General features: G+C 38.9%; 1 protein-coding gene across 6 annotated transcripts in view; it reads left to right on the top strand.

Moving 5' to 3' along the window:
- The window catches only part of patj (PATJ crumbs cell polarity complex component), a 215,784-nt gene that overhangs the window by 159,605 nt on the left and 34,253 nt on the right, over positions 1–21,926 (top strand). For all 6 annotated transcript variants that reach the window (XM_055641833.1, XM_055641832.1, XM_055641829.1 and 3 more), the window contains 7 exons: positions 3,132–3,230; positions 6,258–6,350; positions 9,859–9,933; positions 11,034–11,163; positions 12,576–12,712; positions 16,855–16,938; positions 20,002–20,195. In XM_055641833.1, the coding sequence (XP_055497808.1) occupies positions 3,132–3,230; positions 6,258–6,350; positions 9,859–9,933; positions 11,034–11,163; positions 12,576–12,712; positions 16,855–16,938; positions 20,002–20,195 (812 nt within the window). The remainder of the gene's footprint in view (positions 1–3,131; positions 3,231–6,257; positions 6,351–9,858; positions 9,934–11,033; positions 11,164–12,575; positions 12,713–16,854; positions 16,939–20,001; positions 20,196–21,926) is intronic.

Raw genomic sequence — 21,926 nt, 5'->3', positions numbered from 1 at the left:
AGTAGGTGTTAATTCATCAGACCTTCTCAGAAACGTTCTATTCCTTTCTATTCAACTCGTTGATGGCAATTAATATTGGTTCATATCAGTGGTATTAATAGCCAGCATTCTTCTGTTTTAAAGTTTTGAAGATATTTTCAGCATTTCAGGAGTGTTTTATTGTCATATGTCCCAGATAGAACAATGAAATCCTTACTTGCAGGAGCACAACAGAATATGTAAACATAGTACACTGTAAACAATATAATAAATGAGATGGGTGTATATACAAACACACATAAAAAGCAAGCAGACAATAATAGTCCAATAATAACTTTAAAGTCTATGTAGTTCAGAGCTTATTTGAGGTTGTAGTTTTTAATAGCCTAACTGCTGTAGGGAAGAAGCTGTTCCTGGAGGTTATAGTTTTCAGGCTCCTGTACCTTCTTCCCGATGGCAGGGGTGAAATAAGTGTGTGGCCAGGGTGGTGTGGGTTTCTGATGATGCCTTTTTGAGGCTGCAACTCCAGTAAATCCATGCGATGGTGGGGATATCAGAACCCGTGATGTACTGGGCAGTGTTCACAACTTTTTGCAGTCTTCTTCGCTCCTGGGCATTCAAGTTGCCGAACCAGGCTGTGATGCAACCAGTCAATATGCCCTCTACTGTACACCTTATTGGTTCAACAAAAATGAAAACAATTCCTGAAGTCAATGCTGCAAGTGGGGAAAAAGTCAGCATCTGTCAAATGGTTGTGTCTGGTGGATGTCATCACTTCAGATGTTCAGAAACTTCTTAGAGATGTATTCTCAGAGAGTGCTGAATTTAGCGCCACTAGCAAATTAACTGAAAAATTATATGGTTTGTTCAAAGAAATTTGATTTCTGGGAGACCCAATAGCTCTAGAGTTAAGAGCCAATGTCAGGGTAGGTTTTATTATACAAGAACAGGGTAATTCAGTGATTTAACGGTAGAGTTGCTACTTTACAGCACCAGAGATATGCGTTCGATCCTGATCTTGGATGCTGTCTGTACATTCTGCACTACCTTAATTTAAAGTTGCTTTAAGAGACAGCAAAATCTCCCTAATTAGTCGCTGACTACTCAATTTTAAGAAGACAATTTCCCAAATTGTCTTTTCTTCATCTGGGAACCTATTATTTTACATACCTCTACGCCTCCTGCTCTCCAAGGAATGAAATCTGTGTGTTCTGGTAAAGCAATTTGTGTAATTCACATGAGTACACTGTGAGAAGTTAAAGGGAGGTAAAGACAAATATGTTACTTTATATTTAAAGAATTGAAAAGTAATATAATAAATAAAATTAGGGCAAACAGGTAATAGTATAGGGTAGCAAAATGGGCAACAATAGCCACAGCCCTCAACGCCAAATTTAATTATACAACCTCTTCTGTGGAACATTACTGATGTATTTTGAAAGTCAAAATTATTCATAACACGTTTACGGTTCTTCTAGTGACATACATTTTTCAAAATATTCACCAAAGCAACCCACTTATGCCTGACAACATTCATGAAGGGATCTTCATCAGTGCCTCCCAAGCATATGGCTTTCACCATATAGAAAGCCAAACTCTGCAAGCAACATGCAAATACCAACACATGCATGTTCTGTTTCAAGCCATTCAGCTTTTTGTCTTGAAAACGTATTGAGGTACCTTCAATCAAAATTTTGGAACTCTCCACCAAACTACATGGACCTTAACGGTTTAAGAGGCATCCAAATATTAAATAAGGATGGACAGTAGATGTTGCTTATACCATGTTGGTTCCAGCACATGAGACAGCATTTTATCCCCTGTTCCCTTTAAAAACAAGTCATTGATATCTGCATGGTCTTAACCTTGTGAAAACTCTATAGCATTCATTTAGTGAGGTGCCAGTTAATCACACCTCATCAATATCATCAGCAGTTACCTGTAATCCAAGCTGCTTGGCACAACTAAAAAGCAAGTTAGATTTCAAACTTAACTAGGACTGCCAGGAAACTCAATGAGAGGATTGGTTATGTAAGCCTGGGAAAAAGATAAGGGATAGTTATTCAATCTTTTTCTTTTTATCCTTTGACTTTGCCTGAAGGCAAGTTGTACAAGATACGAATTGATGTGAAAATGGCAGGTTTTGTATAAATATCCTGACACAATTCCATTGAAGAAATGCCAAGTCAGAATTTATAGTGTTCAGTTACAGATCTTTCATCTTGACTGCATAGGTTCATATATTGTTAGATAGAACTCGAGTCCCCTTGGTATTAGCAATCTCATACAGAGGACAAAGGATGGAAATCATACAACAACAGTACTTCCTTTTGAGATTGAAATAAAGGTAATTATTGGAGCAGAGCATGGCCCGAAAAGTCTTGAACGCTTGGAGTAGAGCCTTGAAGAAGGGTCCCATCCCGAAACGTCTTCTGTTCATTTCTCCACAGATACTGTGTGAGCTGCTGATTATCCCAGCAATTTTCCTGTGCATAGCCCATCGGAGATTAATGGTGACATTAGGTGACTGAAATGAAAGGTGTTTCTTTCTCTCGTGGATGTTTTCCATACACTAAGGAATACATAGATTAAACAAGGTTTAATGGCAAATTTCCAATTTTTCCACTGTCCTTTTTCCCAGTTGCCATTACTACACAGGTAAGTAGGAGTGATCTTACGTAGACCTAATAGAACAGATCTTCCCATTGTTATTTCCAGTTTAATTGGTTGTTTATTGAAGTAGTTGTACAAACAAAGAGAAGAACATACCAGGTTTTCCTTATTCTGCATGCAAGTTGTAGCTGGCTGTTCTGTCCCTGCTCAGGTGAGACTTGCATGCTCTTCCTCCCTGTGTCTGTCACTTCCTGTCCCCTATGCCCATATATATACGCCACTCTGTGCATCTAAAGACCGCCCCTAATGTCCAACATAATACACAAGATATATCTAGACAAAATAATATAATATGCCAAAAGTAGCGAGCTTAAACATAAATGGCTCCTACACAAGGTGCTACTCTTGGAGTCGTCACTGCAAAAGGGAATCTTAAAATTCTTCCAGCCTGCTTTTTCAAATAGTGTTTGGAATTTTTTGCATGGTGGTAGTGGGTGATGCTGGAATGGGGTAATTTCAATAATGTTTTATCTGTTCAGATTCTAGATACCACCGGAACATTGCCCTCCCTGGAACAGACATCCACTCAGCCAGATTTTTCAAATTTCAAGAATGTACATGATATACTATTGACAAAGGTAAGCAAAATGGCATTAATCAATGATTTTTTAATTCCAATTCCAAAATTATGTTTTTGTCCATTGAATAGAATACCCTATATTTTATAGTTAAAATTGCAGGGATGACTTCAGGTGGAGTCAAAACAAAATAGCTTCCATTTTAATATTCTGCGTTTTAATTTATTTAAAAAAAATCAATCTAAATTTCACATTTATCTTTATCTTTATTTTGTTAGAGTTTACAATGTAACACCAGAAATAACTGAACAATTTATATCCCATCATTTACACAGTCTTAGGTGATATCCAAAGTCTAATTTAGTCTGGAAGGATATGTTTTCATCTTGAATAACTCGCTGACAAAGTCCAAGCATAATGAATCTGAAAATGGAACATGGGTATCAGTAAGAATAATTGATTGAGGGAACAGAGTAGAAAAACACATAATAAGCTCTAGACATCCAGCATATGCATTGAAACTGTAGGAATAATTTGTAAAATAAAAACTAATATCTCCAGATGGTTGAAGCATTTCTAATTTTAAATGGATTCTTTATTTTAATGTGTAACCACAAATTCTGATTTGTTAATCTTGCATTTTTATTATTTTTAAATGATTGCGGAAAATTATCTGCATGGTTGAATTAACCAGCACCTGGCTAACAGAGTATCCCAGTTCCTATCAAAACAATTATGTCAAATGTTCATGACGGTTCAGTGCCAGTGACTGCATTGTCCCTTTGCAGAATGTTATTAATTTATGGAAGAGTTTACAGGGATAATTATGAGAAGATTCTGGTGTAGATGCAGCACCCTAATAGCTTGAAACAGGAGATAGCTTGACATTTGCAAATGGACACATGTAATTGGAACCCAGATTCCCAAGGTCAGTTTACAGCTATAATTATGCATAGTTCCAGGTGCAAATTTATTTGAGAGCATTCAGAAAACTCAGTGAAAGTGAAAAATGTTGTATCAATGAACTTAAACAGATGTGGACAATTGAAAAGCAGTGTCACAATAATTTGATCAAAATTCTGAACACTTTTGTAAAGACTTAAAATGCATGTGAAATCATTAGGAATCAGTGCCAAATTGTAAGAGGAGGATACTAAAAACGAAAGCCCAAGGTGTGAACGTTTTCTGGAGGCAGGTGCTGAAGGAAACTGGCATCCGAGCTCTGGTTAATGTGCATCAGTAATGAGAAGCCGGATAGATCTACTTATTTATTTATATCAGCAACTCCTTTCCATCTGTGCAAGTAATGAAATTAGCTGCAAGAAACACAGGTTACAGCAGTAATATATTAATTAGGCATGAACATTATTGTTGAAGGATGGCCATGAGGAATATATTTGACCTTTAAAAAGATGAGCAGCTGATTGCCTTTTAATTAACAGCCTTGTGCATAATAAATATAGTTCTAAATAAAGTTCACGGTGATTGACAAAAATAGATGCTCTCTATGACAATATAACATGTTATTGTCTAATGGTCTATATCTATACTGCTGGTAAGACGTAGAAACGAGCAACTGCAGATGCTGGTTACAAGGGATGTTACAAAAGATGTTACCAGGACTTGAGGGCCTGAGCTATAGCGATAGGTGGGGCAGGTTAAGACTATATTCCTTTGAACATTGGAGGCTAAGGGCTGATCATATTAAGTTCTGAGGGAAATAGATAGGGTGAATGCACAATCTTTTATCAAGGGTAGAGGAAGCAAAATCAGAGGACATAGGTTAAAGGTGAGAGGGAAAAGATTTAATAGGAACTTAGGTAGGTCAGGAAACATTGTTTAATAACATGAATGAAATCATTCTACAGACAATTTCCATTGCAAAAGTTGCTCATTGTGGTGAAGATATTTCCATAGTGCTCCTGGCCAGAATTAAGGAATTTTTAATCTATCATATATGGTGATATCATAGACAGTGAAGATGGTTTCTTAAAATTGTAGCATGATTTTGATTAACTGACATGTGGGCTGAGGAATGGCAAATGGAGCTTAATTCAGAAAAGAGCGAGGTATTACATTTTGGGAAGTCAAACCAGGGCAGGACTTTAACAGTGAACCATGGGCCCCTGATGAGTGTTGTGGAGCAGAGGGATCCAGGGGTACAGGTGCATAGTTTGTTGAAAGTGATGTCATAGGTAAATACTATGGTAAAGAAGGCTTTTTGGACATTGACGTTCATCAGTTAGGGTATTAAGTATAGAAGGTGGGATGTTATGTTACAGTTGTACAAGACGTTTATGAGGCCGCATTTGGAGTGTTGGCCGAGAGTCATACAGCATGGAAACAGGCCCTTCAGCTCAGCTTGCTCACACCGACCAACATATCTCATCTACACTATTCCCATCTGCCTGCTTTTGGCCCATATCCCTCTATACCCACCTTAAGCATGTACCTGTCTAATTGTTTCTTAAACATTGCAATAGTCCCTGCCACAACTACCTCCTCTGGCAGCTCATTCCATTCACCCATCTCCCTTTGTGTGAAAAAGTTACCCCTCTGATTACTATTAAATCTTTCCCCGTCACCATAAACCTATATCCTCTGGTTCTCGATTCCCCTACTTTGGGTATGAGACTCTGTGCATTCACCCTATCTATTCCTCAGTTTCATGGAGTTAGAAGACTGAGGAGGCAGGTGATAGCTCGAAGTAGATAAGGAAACAATAAAGGCAGATGGTGCCAGGTGGGTGGAGCAGTGGGGGAAGATAAAGACAGGCTGGAGGCTGATAAGCAGTGACACAAAGGCTAGAGATGTCTCCTCTATATTGGCAAGACCAACCACAAACTAGATGACCTTGCTCTGTGCCATCCCAAGCTCACGGCTGCATGCTATTTCAACCCCCTTCCTATTCCCTATACCCATACTGTCCTATTACTGTCACTGATGATCCCAGTCACCCAGCATCCACATTGTGAATTATCAAGTTGAAATGCATAGTTATGAGCATTCATAAAAATTGAAAATCAGTGATGAGCAATGATAAATGGTCAGTATCTAATATATTGATTATTGAAATCTAATGTATAGGACCAGAGTGGTCTTGGTCTAGCTATCAGTGAAGACAACACAGACAAAGGTGTTATTATTAAAAGCTTGACTGACAATGGAGCAGCAATAAAGGTAAGATACCAACTCAACTAATTTTACATTTTAAGTGTTTGTTGTTTGGTTCGGCAAACCTTGGATTTCTGAGATCGTATCCTCTTTTCTCAACAGTGTCGATTACACCATGTTTTCTCAATCTATTCCTTGTGTCCAAGTGACAGTTTTGTGTGTCTGAATCTCACACCTTTGGCCAGAAAGTGATTCTAATGGATCTCTTCAGAGTTTTTATTTTCAATATTAAATTGAATTATCTTTGTGTACTGCAATCTATGGAAAAATAAGCCTTTATTGCCATATTTAGATTGATGCATTGATAAACAAAACGTACATTTGTAGAGCAATATTAACGTATCCTATGGTGCTTCACATGGATGTTGGAAAAGAACAGGATGTTGAAGCAATGAAGATATTAAGAGGAATGAATAAACATCCTGATATAAGAGATTAATTTTTATGGGATTTCTTGATCAAGAGGGAAAAAAAGTTTGGGGAAAAAATTCCAGAATGGCAAATAAAATTAGCTGAAGCTATGTTATAATGTCTGGGCAAGAATGAGATGAGGGATTGAACTTTGGGGGGTGGGTGGACAAATTTAAGGGAAGACTATCCAGTTAATAGCTGGACCTTTGACAGCATTGATGTACAGAGAGATCTTGGACTTCAAGCCCACAGTGCCTTGAAAGTTCATAGTACATAGAGTGGTTAAAAAAATGACACAAAGTGCTGGAGTAACTCAGCGGGTCAGGCAGCTTCTATGGAGACCATGGAGAGGCGACCTTTTGGTTCGGGACCCTCCTTCGGACTGATAGTGGTGAGGGGAGAAAGCTGGAAGAGAGGTGGGGACAGGACAAAGTCTGGCAAGTGAAAAGTGGATAATCCACTCCCCAGAGGTTGGACAAACTTGGATTATTTTCTCTGGAGAGTCGAACGTTGAGAGGAGACCTGATGGAAGTTTATAAAATTTTGAGAGGCATTAATAGAGTAGAGGGTCAAAATCGTATTCTGAGGGCATATCAAATACCAGATGGCATAGCTCTGAGGTCAGAGGGGGAAAGTTTAAAGGAGGGAATGTTTTTCACACACAGGGAGGTAGGTGCCTTGGAACATGCCGCCAGAGGTAGTGGTAGAAGCAGATACTGTTGTGGCTTTTAAGACGATTTTAGATTGAACATGGATATGCAGAGACGTGAGGGATATGGAGCACAAACAAGCAGATGGGATCATTTAATTTGGCATTATGTTCAGCATGGACTTTGAGGACTGAAGGACCTGTTCCTGTGTGGTTCTGTTGTATGTACTTAACAATTTTAAGGCAACAATTTTAAGGCGTGGACTAGTACAACAGTTTAGATTCAGAAAAAAGCACCATTTGTATAATTATTATAAGGCTGTGTGCAATGGTGGATGAGAGAGAACATTTAAATATTTGGCAAAGATTTTATATTTTGAGGCATTGCAATATCAGGAGCCAATGTAGATTAGCAAACATAGGGAATGTGAACATTTGTGAAGCATGCAGAATGGGAGATCAATTTGGCATTGAAATAATGCACGGACGTCAAATGCATGGAAGAGGGTATCAGCCGTCAGTCAATACAGTGATATTAGGTTGGGAGATGGGTAATAATGTCAATGCAAACGTACAACGTATTTACAACGGCTATTGATTATCGACAGTCTGGTTTACCAGCCACATTGGGGAGGGAAGAGTATGTGGTATGTCTTGGGTGCTGGCTTTAATATTCCCAGTATTTAGCTGGAGGAGATTGTGCCTCAACCAAGAATAAAGATTAGGCAAATTAAAATACAGGTTAGGGATTTAACAGCAGAGTGGATGAGTTCTGGATTATTGGTGCAGAGATATTAATTTAATTCCTACCAAGGGAGGTGAGGTATTTAAATTCAAGTGAATAAATCTGAAATTTAAAATTGTATAATGTCAGTAACCTGTGAAATTAATGGATTTATGTAAAAACCCATCTGGTTCCCTGCTATCCTTCACCCATCCTTACTTGCTCTGACTGGTTTGTGGCTCAAGACAGACTTTTCTTCTCTGTTCAAGGCCAATTGAACAATACATGCTTTATTTTTTTAATAGAATAGCAGAAAGTTGTTGAAAGTTGAGTGCAAAATAAGCATAGGGGTGACAAAATGGAAAATCCTAGTTTGACCCTTATGCATATCCTTATACATATCCTTTCATAGTCCATTTAAAGTGTATTTAACATCAGTCCAAGGCGACATTGGCTTCAAACTAATGCTCAAATTGTGCATTAGAGATTGGAAATTAAGAACTCAGTTAATTCTAAAGTGATTTAACGAGACTTCACCTGACTGCGAGTGTCAAGGACTTGCACTGCTATCTGATTAAATCCTCACTCCAAATTTAGTCTGAATTTGCACAATGTTAATTTGCAGTAAAACTATTTTTTATTGAAACCTCTGTTGTGTTTGAACTGTTGTCCTGGAATTTGATACGCAAACGTTTAAGAAATAAAAACAGAGGCAGGCCGTGCAATATTTTGAGCCTGCACCTCACTTCAGGATCTTGACTGATTTCTTACCTTGTCTATGTTCCTATCCCATCCCCATATCTTCATTTCTTATGCAAAAATGTATTGATCTTAGCCTTGAATGTCAACATTCATGGCCTCTGATACAGAGAATCCCAAATATTCACAACCATTTGCATTTTTATTTCAGTTTTAAATGCCTGACCAATTGGCCTTGTACCGTCCCTTATTATAGCCCCTCCCCATTTTTCACATCAATCCCACTCAGAATCTTTTTGCTGCAGTGAGATAATCTCATACTCTTCTAAACTACAGTCAGTGCGGGCCAACCTACTCAATCTGTTGGACAACTCACTAAATGGATTCTGAAGAAGATTCCATAAACATATATCATTTCTTACCCAGTCTTTCTCTGTGTCAGTTTTTGGTCGTCGGTTGTTGCTTCCTAAAACTCTCCCAATATTCAGGAATATAGCATCTTCTTAATAATTAAATACTATCCTTAAACATTTTGTTGGCTGTGGACTGATTATTTTTCCTTCAGAGCTTGTAAATGCTGACAATTAGAGATGCAGGATATTCCTTTATCCTTGATCATCTGAAGACAATTCTCCCATTTCCTAATCTACTCTACTCAACTCAGTTCTTCTCTTATACCTATTTAATTGTTTTAAATAAAATTATGCATCTTTGCTCCAGGAACTTCTTCAAACCGCTTTTCTCAATTTGATTTCCTAATCTTTAAAAATATCCATTTCCACCATATTTTTGTCCCTTCTTGTCATTTATCTAGATTTATTTCAATTTAATCCCTTGTTATCCCCCAAAGATGGGTCCTTACTTGTGGCTATTCCCTTCCCCATTCCTCCAACTCCACCCAGCAATTCATTTTGGCCTTGTGGTTACTCTTACTGCAAAATGTAAGGCACAGATTTATTCTTCAAAATATTGTTGCGGATTACTTCAGTAAAACATACCTTATAACAGTTTGCTGCAATTTATCATTTTAGGATGGAAGAATTCAAGTAGGAGACAGAATTCTGGCTGTGGATGACGAGAGTGTAGTGGCACAACCTCCAGAAAAGGTAATCTCTGAAAAGACCTTCTCTACATCGGTGAGAGCAAATGTTGACTAGGTGACCACATCATCGACCACTTGCATTCTGTCCACCAGTGCCTGCTGGAGGGCTTGGTTGCAAACCACTACAATTCCCCTTCCCATTCCCATATTGACCTGGCTTTCCTCGGCCTCTGCCATTGCCGGAGTGAAGCTACATGCAAACTGGAAGAACAGCGCCTCATGTACAGCATGGGTAACCCAATGGCATGAATATTCAATTTTCCCATTTCAGGTAAAATCCCCCTCCATCTCTCCCCTTCTGGTCCAACCAGGTCCTCTCATCATACCTTTCTTTTAATTTCTCCGTCTTCGCAGCATCTGCACCTAAGATGAGACTTTCTATTCTACGACATCCTAGATGTCCTCGTTCTTTTGTAAACGTGGTTTCCCGCACTGCTGCCAAAGATGGTTCTCTCACTTCATCAACCATGTGTTCCGTAGTTCTGCTCTTGCCCCTCTTCCACCATCACTCTCTCTGGTTCGACATTTCTCTCTCTACCTTCTTTTCATATCAGATTCGACCATCTGCAGCCCTTTGATTATTTTAACATCAACTTCCGCCTTGGTTACAATCTCCTCTCCACTCTACCCCATCTGCCTCAGCTTCCAATCAAACCCTCCTTTCTTGGATCCATCTATCTTTGCCAGAACCTAACCCGCCCCTTTCCATCATCTCTTTCTATCAGTTATCTCCCCTCAACTCAAAAATGGACATTACTTTTACAATAGTGATATTTATTTTTAAAAATCAATACATCAGACTATAAATGTGCATCAATTCAATTTGATTAAAATACGAAGTTTGGTTTCTTGGGCTGAGTTATTTTTGTATGTATGTGATAAGTCCCCTGAGCAGGATGACAGAACCATCAGTTTCTGACCTTCATCTAATTTGCAATGTTCACAGTGGAAGCGTGAATATCAAGAAAGAGCTGACCCACACAGTACATTTAATTTGTGGTTCTCTCTTGAATTGCTGGTTAAAGATCACTATATTCCAATCATATTCTTCTCTAATTTTGAAAATTGGATAAGGTACACATTTTTTGTGTTTTTTTCTTCTAGGCTATCAACCTTCTCAAAAAAGTGAAAGGAGCAGTAAAGTTAACAATCAGTTTTCAGGACAGGTCCCTGCAACCATCTCCCCTTCCACCACTTATATACCTTAACTCAGATTCTGAACTCTCAGATCACAGTAAGTACCTTCAACTTTTCCATTTGCTAGTGGGGTAACCTATCTGGAGTTACCATTTCAGTCCTAGATTGAAAGTTAATTGAAGCTGCCCCAATTACTGTTCCTTGATTATATGGTACTTAATCCATTTACCACCTGAGATATGCCCGAATATAATTTTGCAGACATGTTGCACTTTCATATTAACTTATTTCTCCCTCAATATGAATTATTTCAGATAAACATTTATTAACTTTGCTTCGAAGATGGACAAAAAATGCTGGAGACAGGCAGCATCTCTGTAAAGAGGGAATGGGTTTTTTTCCCTGGTAACTTCAAAGTAACATTAAGTACTGTGCATTTTTTGTGATTTACATATTTATGAGAAAACATTTCGAAGTCACCGTATCATGGAGTGTTGGATCAATGTAAACTACCAATGCACACTGTTTTCAGAGGAGCAAGTCTGAGAGTGCAGAGAGCAACAATTAATCAATGTAATATAATTTCCCATTGCCTGAAAGGAAAAATATGGAAATCATGTTATTCTTAGTAGACGTTTTTTGCAATTATAGCGAAATAAAATCTATGCACTGGAAGAATAAGTGAAATTTATATGCCATCCATAATGTTGAAGTAGATAAAATGTTTCAGTAAATTTAAAGCTAATACAAACAGTCACATAAAGCATATCAAAGCAGCTAATAGAATTGTAAAATAAACTATTAATTAGAGGTCATAAATATCAAACTATATCATGCATTTTGGACAACACATGGAATATAATGACAAAGTTTGGCTTACAAAGCATAAACGGAACATCATAATATTGCATTCCAATCTTGTAGGCAATATAAAGAAGAATCGCAAGGTAGTTACACAATGCCTGTGTCATGGCAAGAATAAGACACGTCTGCCTATTAAATGTTAATCCCAAATATTACCTCGCATTTAATTGTGGGAGTGAAAAATAATGGTTTTCCATATAAAGATTGATCATTGTTTGAAATGGGCTTTTACATGGAGGCTATAGCACTGTAATTGTTTAAGAAACAATTAGCTAACTCAATAGGTGAACCCTGTAGAATAGATGAGATTAAATGAGTCAACTGATCTTCCTTATTTGTCATTTACATTTATTCTGAAGAAATAAGACATGAATATATAAAATTGCTCCAAATGTAAATATCTCCATTAAACATTGGATTTTTGCTTTAGAAACTGCTTTTCATCAGAATGGCTACTTGGAATTCTAGTTGCAGATTGCATGTTAATAGTTCCTACAGTGTGGGGGAATAATCAATTTGCCAGAGCCCTTTGTTTCTAGAGCATAGGCAATGCTTGTTTTTCTTTTCAGGGTCTGACATTCAAATGAAAATGCGTTTGTGAATCTTCTATTGGTTTAATCACACTCAATTCTCATCTTTGTAAAGCTAATATATCTGTGCCTGCTGTGGTGCCAGATCCAGCAACCTGTCCTATAGTCCCTGGCCAAGAAACCATCCTGGAAATTTCAAAGGGGAGTTCTGGGCTTGGACTCAGCATCGTAGGTGGAAGGGATACATTGCTGGTGAGTAACCTCTTTGTGGACATGAGATATGTGAAAAGGAATCATACATTTCCAAGTTTTGTCATTATTCTACTGAGTGGTACAACATAAGACAGTAATTAAGAAACACAAGGTTTTTTTGTTCCTTGGAGCAGTAAATAGAGCAACATTTACTGGGTAAACTGTAGTTTACTGGGTAAAATGTTTCTTTGCCATTTAGTTGGTAGTACAAATGGAAAGCCAAGATCTTCATCTGAAAATTTATGATTTGATAAAACTGAAATACTGAAGATGCTTGCCTGTATGAGGAGAACTGATGCAACTTGCCATTGTAATTGGGTGTGAAGAATAAGCTGTGGAAATGTATTGATACCACCAGAGGTATAGGGAGGTTGCACGGCATTCGGGTCACGACCCATGACCCGTACTGTTGCTACGCTACGCCAAGTGGAGTACACGCGATGAACTGCAGGTAAGCACTGACCATTGTTTCCAGCAGAGCGGGCCCGTTAAAACCCGCCGAAATGGTCAAATTTTGTGCTGTAAATAATTACGGAAATCGGGAGAAGCGTGAGAGACATTTAGCCTACTTCAGAAATGACGGTAGATAGTGCACTGTATACTTATATTTATACTTAGGCATTTCAAATATGTATGTCATGTTTTATACTTTGGCAATATAACAATGCTTTTTTATCATGCCAATAAAGTTTTTAAATTGAATTGAATTGAATTGAATTGATAGAAGCGAGAGCAGAAGGAACAACAGCCAAAGTGCTTGGAGAACATTGGCCGTTTGCTCACTGCATTTCATCAACAGTAAGGCATTATTTGTGGTTTTTTTTTATTTCTTTGGCATCTAAAAAGTTTCAGAAGTGATAAATCTGACTGTAAAATTTTAAAATCGCCCATGGTTCTCAAGTAGGTTTTTACATACAAAAAGAAAATGCCTCTGAAGCAAAATTTACAGCCAGATTTATCACTTCTGAGACTTTTTAGATACTAAAGGAATCAAGGAAAAACACAAATAATTGTCTTACTGTTGATGAAATGCAGCGAGCAAATGCGATAATTCCCAATATTTTCAATTTCGATATCTGCACAGCCAATGTTCACCAAGCACTTTAGCTGTTGTTGTCCCTTCAGCTCTCGCCTCTCTTTACCTTCATTTCGCTTCACTTTTGGAATTCTGGTTGGGTACGTCTCTCACACATACCCCGATTTCCACAATTTTTTACAGCGCAAAAATTCAACATTTTGGCGGTTTTTAACAGGTAGGAAAGTACGCGTTTCGTGTATTAACAACATATACCGGAAGCTGCGATGTCTTCCAGATGGATTGAGTGGCTCCGTGCGTCAAGCCCTATGACCCAGTGACCTTACGTGCAACTCCCCTATCCCAACCGGTTGTAGAAGGATTTGCTAATGACTTGTTCATTCTGGGTCCTTTAATTAAAAGTTCAGAAATGTCTGAGGTCTAATGGTAAGTGCCCCTAGACTGATTGGTAGTCAAGTGTAGGCACGGTACATTGGCACAGTGGTGGAGTTGCTGCCTTACAGCCCCAGAGACCCGGGTACGTTCCTGACTACGGTGCTGTCTGTACGGAGCTTGTATGTTCTCCCTGTGACCCTGTGGGTTTTTCTCCGGGTGCTCTGGTTTCTTCCAACATGCACAGGTTTGTAGGTAAATTGGCTTCTGCAAATTGCCTCTAGTGTGTAGTATAGAACTAGTGTATGGGTGATCATGGTCAACGAGGACACTGGGCCGAAGGGCCTGTTTCTACACTGTATCTCAAATCTAAACTAAACTAAAAGTGGGTTGATAGGTGGTTATGGGATATAGCTTTATGGCTTAAAAGACCAGTTGATGCAACCCTATGGACGGATCTCTTATCGGCTAAGGATGTAGTCCCTCTCCCCATTGTCCCTTGTTGTAGCCCTTGCACTCTCACATGTATCTGCACTTTATCTGGTGTAACATTATATTCTGCTTATTTTAATTGGCAACCACTCAAAGTGTTTTAATTGTATCTCAGCACACGTGACAATAATAAACCAGTACCAGGAAAGGTAATATAATATGAGGTGGTGATGGGGTGTGTGTGCAGTGTTTCAGGCCTGAAGGACAGTAAATAGATAAATTCCAACACTGCTCAGTGACAGGCATAGCTGAGAACCATATGAACTAATTTTTCAAACATCCTTCAACTGCAAGTTGCACTGTATGTGCATGTCAGATATTGCAAGTAACTGATCCGTGCAAGTTTGATTTGTGACAGGAAAAGGCAGTTTCAACTGACAGGTTGGCATGAATTGATCTGGAAGCCATTGCAATTGGGAACTGTCCCAGAAAAATTTATTTCATGTTTTTTTTACTTCTGAGGAGAGAAATGTTACATAATTGAATGTCTAGCATAGAGAGAGGAGAAATAAGTATTTGCAGTACTGAGGTAGAGCCTGTGGACTTTAACATCATGGAGCTCGCAGTCCCTGGTTAGAGACCGACTTCAGGAACTCCAAGCTACAGGAGCTTCGATCGCCCCGACATGGGAGCTTCGACTGCTCCTACGCAGGGGCTTCGATTGCCGTTTACGGGAGCTGCGATCACCTCGACGGATGGTTCGACTTCTCCGACCATGGGAGAATAAAGAGGGAAGAAGATTGGACTTCCATCACAGTGAGGAATGTGGGGAATCCTCTGTGGTGGATGTTTATGTTAACTTTTATGTGGTTGTGTGTCTTGTTGCTTTTTTTTTAGTATGGCTGTATGGTAATTCGAATATCACAGTACCTTAATTGGTACATGTGATAATGAAAGACCTTTGAACATGTTGAACAACGAATCTTCCAATTTTGAGCTATAGGAATTAATGTTTGAAATTAAAATCTATTGATGCTGTAAAGGGACAGGACAGGTGATGTACCTGATCTGATTATCACAGCTCATATACACCGCAGCATCTGAATATCTATTGCAGTTTCAATCCTCCACAATGCTAGTAACTGATTGCAAAGTAATCATGCAGGTACAGCAAGCAGTGAAGAATGCGTATAACCTTGGCCTTTATAACAAGAGGAATCCAATATAGGAGCAAAGAGGTCCTTCTGCAGTTGTACAGAGCCCTAGTGAGACCACACCTGGAGTATTGTGTGCAGTTTTGGTCCCCTAATTTGAGGAAGGACATTCTTGCTGTTGAGGGAGTGCAACGTAAGTTTACAAGGTTAATTCCCGGGATGGCGGGACAGTCATATGGTGAGAGAATGGAGCAGCTGGGCTTGTACACTCGAGTTTAGAAGGATGAGAGGATATCTTATTGAAACATATAAGATTTTTATGGGCTTGGACACACTAGAGGCAGGAAACATGTTTCCTGATGTTCGGGGAGTCCAGAACCAGGGGCCACAGTTTAAGAATAAGGAGTAAGCCATTTAGAACGGAGACGAGGAAACACTTTTTCTCACAAAGAGTGGTGAGTCTGTGGAATTCTCTGGCTCAGAGGGCGGTAGAGGCAGGTTCTCTGGATGCTTTCAAGAGAGAGCTAGATAGGGCTCTTACAAATAGCGGAATCAGGGGATATAGGGAGTAGGCAGGAACGGGGTACTGATTGGGGATGATCAGCCATGATCACATTGCTGGCTCGAAGGCCCAAATAGCCTACTCCTGCACCTATTGCCTAGTGTCTAATCATATAGCTATCAAACTCTATCACAAAATAAGAATATGATGCACGTCTACAGTCCAATTAATGTAGCAAAAAACATCATGAATTATTGCAGATACAACAATTTTTTAAAGAAAGCCCATCATTTTAGCAAGTTAGTGAACAGGATGCTAATAAAAGGTAACTAACGGTGTTTCTCCAAGCACAGGGACTGCCTGACTTATCGAATGTTTCCGGAATTTTCTGTTATTATTTCAAATTTCTAGGTTCTAAGCTTTTTTTATGTTTGTGTCAATCATTGGGTCAATTTTTCACCTATAAAATAATTTGTTTTAAGATCACTAAACTTGTAAACCCTAATGTTTTGATAACCATCTGCAAAATAAAACCTACTTCCCACTTCCAGTGCCTTTTATTTATTGTACAATGAGGTTAGGAAAACCGTTTCCAGCTGTGTAAAATATCTGATAATGTTAAATGATAACTGTGGATTTATTTCAGGATGCAATAGTTATTCATGAAGTGTACGAAGAGGGTGCAGCAGCTAAAGATAACAGGCTCTGGGCTGGAGACCAAGTCTTGGAGGTGAGTGAGGAAGGTTACATTTTGGACATGTAGTACGTACATTTTATAGGTAACGACAATTAGATTTATCAAACAAATTATTTTTTATTTATAATCATTAGATCCACCCACCTTCTCACCACATCAATCAATCTGTTTCTTACTGCAGAAATATATTATATTTTGCTTAAATTCATTAATGCGACCTCAATGGCCATTCCTAATAACTAATTACTAACATGAAATGCAAACATTTGATTTGCCACAAGACATTTTGAATAATCATATGTTTATAACTTTGAAGACTAACTATCCATAGAATCGACCTTTGACCTCCGAGATATGTAATCGCATTGAAGAAATGCTTAACTGTGGAATTTTGTTTCATTCGACAATAACATTTCCTTTGTTTCTGTGTTATTGCCTGTTCCTATAAAATTAATCACAGCAAAACAACTTTCAACATTTGTATTTTTGGCTGGGAAACAATGGTTAAGGGAGGTTAAGTTATGAACGACAGGCTAAGCACAGAAATCCAACCAATACCTTTGCCCAGTGTTCCATAGTTTGCCAAATTTGTGTTTAATTGTTAACTCCATTCTAAAAGAAAATACTGGTTATAAATTGGGCAGAGCCTGAAATGACAGTTTTGCATAGCAAGTGCTTGCAATTTTGTGCAAGGCTCTCTGAAGAAATGATATCAGATACAAAGCCCAAGGCAAAATTTAGTGGCTTGTAAGTAATATTAAAGTGTGTACTGCACATTGTTTGACATCATTGGGCTTATCATTTGAAAGAAGGAAATGGAACACGCTTCCATAAGTGCATTACCAACATGCTAAGTACCTGTTTGTGTTTTACAATTAAATTTGTGATATATTTTGATGAAATACCATATAAAATCATTGTACTGCATGATAGAATTTCAAAACCACTACATTTATAGTTATTGGAAAAATAAAATTATTTGTGTCTACTTTCTAATGAAAGAATGATGGAGAATGATGTGTTTTGTCGGATGCAGACTCGGGGGGAATGAAAGAAAAGGACCAGGAGACTCTATCCCTGTTCTGTGTTGAGGGGAGGTGGGGGAAGAGCAGAGCTGCGAGAAATGGAGGAGTCACTAGTTTGGTGAACTGCTATGTGAAACTATGTTTTCAGAAGAAAGAGGACATCTCAGCTGTCCTAGAGTGGAAAGTCTCATCTTGGGACTAGATGCAGCCTTCTCTACCTTGTGGAAACTAACTCTGGACAAGCAACTGCTTCACCAAATGCTGGCACTCTGTCCGTCAGGGCCAGCTGGAACGCCCGGTGAAAAGCCCCTCAGCCTCCTGCACATCCCTCAGCCTCCGGCACCCCAGAGAAAACAATACCAAATCTATTAAACCTCTCCTTTAGTTAATACCCTCTAATTCAGGCTCTTCTGAACCATCTCCAAAGCCTCCACATCCTTCCTGTAATGGGACGACCAGAATTGCATAATACTCCAAATGCAGCATGTCCAATATCCTATAAGGCTGCAACGTTACTGGTCTCTCGCTTTCAGGGAGCTATGGACCTGAACCCCAAATTCCCTCTGCACATCAAAGCTATTTAGAGTCCTGCCATTAACTGTATATTTTCCCCTCATATTCGACCCTCCAATCCTCGATTATCTTTACTCCCTTCTTAAACAAAGTCATAGAGTCCTCCTATGCTCCAGATTGGTCAAGTGTGCCATCAAATGGAATCCCTGCTATACACAACAATTATACAAAATGTATTTAGCTTGTGTAGATATATTTAACACAAAACCAAAGACTTTAGTAATAACTTAGAACGCAGGCTTTATTTTGCACACTAATTTAATGTAATTATTCAAACAGTAGTAAAACAACCACATTCTGATGCAATATTTCAACTATATTATGAAAGCGGTCTACAGTAATATGTGGTCACTTTATTTCAGGTTTGAATAGCAAGGAAAAACCTTTTTCACGTTTGTCAACAGAACATAATTCATTTTTACTTCTTCATATTGGCCATTGTTCTATTGTTCCATGGGTCATGATTCCATACAATACTCTGTGTTCATTCAGGTGTACAGTAGGTATGATGCAATTCAGAAGCACATCTGTTTTTCACCATGGAAAATGAAAAGTTAAAAAATAAGAAAATGGTTGAAACTTGGGTTGATAATACTCAGATCTTTGTGGGCAGTTACTGATCAACATTGGCAACTACAAAATGTGTTCATCTCAACTAAAAATATGATGACACCCAGATAAATTGACTAATTACTGCCAAAGAACATGAAATCTTTAGTCATGCAGCACTGAAACAGGCTCTTTGGCCCATCTTGATATGTAGATCGAGATGCCCCATCTCCACTTCTCTCATCTGCCTGTATCTCTCTATACCTTTCATATCAATGTACCTGTCCAATTGTCTTTAAATGTTGTTATAGTATCTGTCTCAACAAAATGTTGTCCCTCAGGTTCCCATTTAATTTTTCCAGTCTCACCATCAACCTATGTTGTCTGGTTCTTGATTCCCTTCCTCTGGAATGCATGAAACTGATGATGTTTAATTAAAACATAGACATACACCAAAATAGAGAATAATTAAGCATAATCTTCACTTTTATTGCATGTTGGCGAGCCTACTCAATACCAGAGTGAAAGATCATCCGATCACCAGCACTTTCTCTACACCCATGGTGTAGCGTGCAAATGCTTAAGACTAAAATGCATTGCCATGTTTACTGGACTTATCCTGAAAGCTCTCAGCAGGCCTGCTGGTTTGCCTTGACTACTATCCAAATAGATGTTTTTGTTTGCTTTTACAATGGACTGGTGATATAATGTAAGGTAGAAATCAGAGAACAAAGGAAAAAGGAACAAAAAGTATAAACGATTGAGGAAAGGAACAAGAGAGGATATGGGGTGCCGGAAAATAGCACAGAATAAGCAAACAAGCAATGTAAGAGTGAAAAGAACAAGAAAAATATGCCAGATTGAATGTGAGGCTACAATAAATTTGCTTGCTTTTCAAATCTTGATTTGTGAGAAATGTCTCTAAAGATGCATTATGCTTCCTTTTTAGGTAAATGGAATTGATTTAAGGAATGCAACGCATGAAGAAGCAATCACAGCCTTGAGACAGACACCACAGAAGGTGCGACTCACCGTGTTCAGAGATGAAGCACAGTACAAAGATGAGGAGAATTTAGATATATTTTTTGTGGATCTTCAGAAGAAAGTTGGAAGAGGATTGGGCCTGAGCATTGTAGGAAAACGGTAAGATGATCCTTCACATCCAAAGTTAAAATTAAATATTAGAGAGTATATAAATGTACTCATAGGTTCTTCAGCACCATGTGTTGATGAGAAATTTGAAGAGGCCCTAAATTTAGTTTAGTATAGAGATAGAGTTGGAAACAGGCCCTATGGCCCACTAAGTTCCCGCCGGCAAACAATCACCCATTATACTAGTACAATCTTAGATTCAAGAAACAATTTACAGCAGCAAATTAACCTACATACCCACATTTATTTGGAATGTGGGAGGAAGCCAGAGCACCTGGAGAAAACCCACGTGATCATATGGAAAAAGCGCCAACTCCATACAGACAACACCCATAGTCGGGATCAAACCCGGGTCTCTGGCGCTGTGAGACAGCAACTTTACCAATGTGCCACCCATGATTTGAATTTCCAAATTTGATTCAAAAAACTTATTTTTCGATTGTAAAATTGTGTTTGTTCCTCGTTTTGTCAAAACTAAAGAGGAAAACAAAGGTATTATAGACCAGTTATGGTGATTTCTTAGTTTTAGAAATTATTTGAAGTCTATAGCTAAAAATAGAATCCCAGAAATTGGAACAATTTGTACCTTTTTTTTCTATGTACAAGAAGCAAAATCATTTTTCACTTGACAATGTAATTTTGCCAATTTCTGGTTGAGGCCCCAACTGTCCAAAAGACAAGGCACTTCCAGGCATGATCCATCTGAGCATTCATGTCATTTCCTCAGCCTCATTTTTGCATAGTCATCAGCAACATGTGGACACTTATTCTTTCCATAATAACTGAAATTGGTACGAAAATGAGCAACTCATGACCTGCAATTTTCACAAATTGTACAACTAAGGCTAAATGTATTTAGTTTTTAAGCAGGAGTGGCTGAACACCCTGAATACTTTGACCTAATCAGATTCATCCACTGCTGCAAAGGCTAAATAATGCATGTGAAATCCGATTGAATTTGTTAAAGGTGACAGGAATTGTGAACAGAGAAATTACTTTTGATAAATTCTCTGGATGAGATTGTAAGATATAGTTAGCATGGAACTGAAAGTAAATTATTGAACAAGTTAGAAAATTGGCAGAACAGCGGACATCAAAGAGTAATGATCAGTGATTGGCATTCAAATGTCAACATGTATTGGGTGGCATCAGATATGGATCTGGATTGGGACGATAGCTATTCCCAGTACTTTCTAACTAATGTGATTGATACAAAGCCACACATCCAAGCTTTCCAATAAGGGTGTAATTAAACTGTAAAGGGTGCAGAAAAAGGTTTGAGGATGTTACCAGGTCTGGAGGTATTGAGCGATAAGGAGAGGATGGATAAGCAAAATCTATTTTCCTTGGAGTGGAGGAGGCTGAAGTTTATCATTAGTAGCTACTGGAGACCCGACCTTTTCTCGTCGGGTCTCAGGTGTCGTTGAGGCCGCAACGAGGAGCGGCCTCCAACGGGAAGAAGCCGGGGACTCTGGTGCCGACTCACCGTTGCCGTCGCGGAGCTGGCCGAGTCCGGAGCGGGTGGAGCGGTGGAGGAGCGCTGCTGCTGCTGCTGCTGCTGCTGCTACCGGAGAGTCGGAGGCTCCAACGACAGGTCTGTGGACGGCGGCACCGGGAGCCCGCGGCTCCCTGGAGGGAGACCGCTTTTCGGGGCTCCTGCAACGGCAAATTCTCCCGCCCGAGTTGCGGGGTTGAAGAGCTCCTGGAGCGGGGCCTACATCA

Source organism: Leucoraja erinacea, chromosome 10, assembly GCF_028641065.1.
Source record: "Leucoraja erinacea ecotype New England chromosome 10, Leri_hhj_1, whole genome shotgun sequence".
NCBI lineage: Eukaryota > Metazoa > Chordata > Chondrichthyes > Rajiformes > Rajidae > Leucoraja > Leucoraja erinaceus.
Note: the sequence above shows the minus strand (reverse complement) of the source record. Positions and strands in the feature narration are given on the sequence as shown.